A 2,046-nucleotide genomic window follows, 5' to 3' on the forward strand; every position below is an offset into this window, starting at 1 on the left:
CCGTGTCTCTGCAGCTCTCCTGTTATGACCAGGCCAAGCAGCTGGTTCTCACGACTGGGTTGCTGTCAGACAACATCTTCACTCACTTCCTGGCCAGCTTCATCGCTGTGAGCAGGGCTGGGTGCCGGGGGGAGGTGGACGGTGGACTGGGACTGGGACTGGGTTTGCCTGCACACTGGCTCAGGACCCCAAGCTGGGGCTGCGAGACCTGCCTTTGAGGACGCTGATGAAGCAGGGCCAGGCACAGAGTCTCCTATGGGGCTCCCAGCATGGGCTTGGGCCCAGGCAGGGCTCCGGGTCTCTCCAGTGACCATGGCAGTCATTGGCACCCGAGTCTTGTCCGTGAGCCAGTTGCTGACTCTCCGCAGGGCGGATGCGCCACATTCCTGTGCCAGCCCCTGGACGTGCTCAAGACCCGCCTCATGAACTCCCAGGGGGAGTACCGGGTGAGTAGCCCCTCCTGTCCCCTTTGCGCACCGGCCTCTGCCTCCCAGCAGCTCCTCATCTCTCTCCCTCTCACTCCAGGGTGTTACCCACTGTGCCGTGGAAACTGCCAAGCTCGGCCCCCTTGCCTTCTACAAGGTACCTAGCTGGGGATGCGTGGGATGGGCTGGTAGGGTGGGGTGCGGGGAGACTGGGCCAGGCTGGAAGCAGAGGTCAAGGTCCAGAACAGTTCCGGGGCAGGAGCCTTCCAGGCTCTGGTGCCAGCAGCCCAACTGCTTCCTGCGTCAGGCCTTCATCCGCCGCTCCCCAGCTTGCCCCCAGAGCATTGCGAGCCTTGGCCTCCTCTGGGCTTGCAGCCTGGGATGGGGCACCGCAGCAGCTGCCCTGTTCCACCCATTGGGTTTCCAAACAGGAATGCAGGTACGGGCAGTGGTGCTCCAGCACCCGTTGGATGTTACTGACCAGCAGACACTGGTCAGCTCTTGGGCCCTACATGCCTGGGCTTGGTGCAGTCACCCATGTGTTCAGTTTCGCTCCTGGGAGGGCCCCTGAAAAGGGGTTCACGCCCAAGATCTCTTCCAGATGCTGTCAGTCAGGCATTTTCCCTGTTGCACCCTGTCTGCTCGTCTTCCCCAGGCAGCATCCAACCCCCTTCTGAACCGGGGGCTGTGGGATCTGACCCAGGCTTCTACTGAGGTTCTGCCTACATAGTGGTGATGCTGGCACTGATGTGTTTGGGGGCAGAGGGGTTGATGCATGGTGCTGAGATCTGTGTGCATAGCGATGGGTGCGATGCTGCCCTCACCGCTGTGGCAGTCTCTGCCTGACACCAAGGACCCAGCTCCTTGGAGCTCGTGCTGCCTGCCCAGCCAGCTGCTCCCCTGTGCTTGCAAGCTCATGCCACTTCCCGTGGGTCAGGCTGCTGGGCACCCTTGGCCCTGATGGGGAAGCTCGGGGCCAGGCACATGCTGACTCTCCTCGTCCTCACTGTCCCCTTCCAGGGCTTCGTTCCTGCTGCCATCCGGCTGGTTCCTCACACTGTCCTCACCTTTGTCTTCCTGGAACAGCTGCGCAAATACTTTGGGATCAAAGTGATCACCTGAGTAGGAGGGACGGGACCCTGCCTCGCCCCAGAGGGCTGAGCATGTGGGTTTCTGCTGAGATCCCAGAACCCCTCTCTGCTGTCTGGGGCCAGCGCCGCTCCCCCTACCCCTTGTTCCCCACTCCCATGCCTTGCCAGTACCTGTGGCCAGCCAGTCCCTGACTCCCCTTTCCTCTCTCACCCCCGTTCTTAGCATCTCCATTACCTCTGGGATATTCTTGGGCCTCTTGTCCGTTCTGCATTGTTGGTTTTGGGGGTTTTTTGCTGTCTTCCCACTGCCCTGCTGGCCATGAGTTCTGTCCTTACCTCCCTCAACCCTGTCACTTACACGCCTCCGGGAGCAGGGCTGTGTTGTCCTGGGGAGGATGGGAGATCTGGCCTTCTGACTCTGTGCCTGGACATGGAGCCCAGGGGCACAAAGCACAGGGGGCTGGGGGCTCGTGGGGCTAGTGACCACCCTGCAGCAGGGCCTGTGCTGGGGGCAGTGGGGCATGGGTCTG

The 2,046-nt window shown here is 61.8% G+C and overlaps 1 protein-coding gene across 1 annotated transcript in view; it reads left to right on the top strand.

The window, feature by feature from the left end:
* The window catches only part of SLC25A10 (solute carrier family 25 (mitochondrial carrier; dicarboxylate transporter), member 10), a 1,739-nt gene extending 192 nt beyond the window's left edge, over window positions 1-1,547 (top strand). The window contains exons 2-5 of the mRNA XM_009696644.1: window positions 15-107; window positions 369-446; window positions 526-582; window positions 1,446-1,547. Of these exons, the coding sequence (XP_009694946.1) occupies window positions 15-107; window positions 369-446; window positions 526-582; window positions 1,446-1,547 (330 nt within the window). The remainder of the gene's footprint in view (window positions 1-14; window positions 108-368; window positions 447-525; window positions 583-1,445) is intronic.
* The last annotated feature ends 499 nt before the right edge of the window (window positions 1,548-2,046 follow it).

This window comes from Cariama cristata, unplaced genomic scaffold (assembly GCF_000690535.1).
Source record: "Cariama cristata isolate BGI_N322 unplaced genomic scaffold, ASM69053v1 scaffold34203, whole genome shotgun sequence".
In the NCBI taxonomy this organism is placed as follows: Eukaryota; Metazoa; Chordata; class Aves; order Cariamiformes; family Cariamidae; genus Cariama; species Cariama cristata.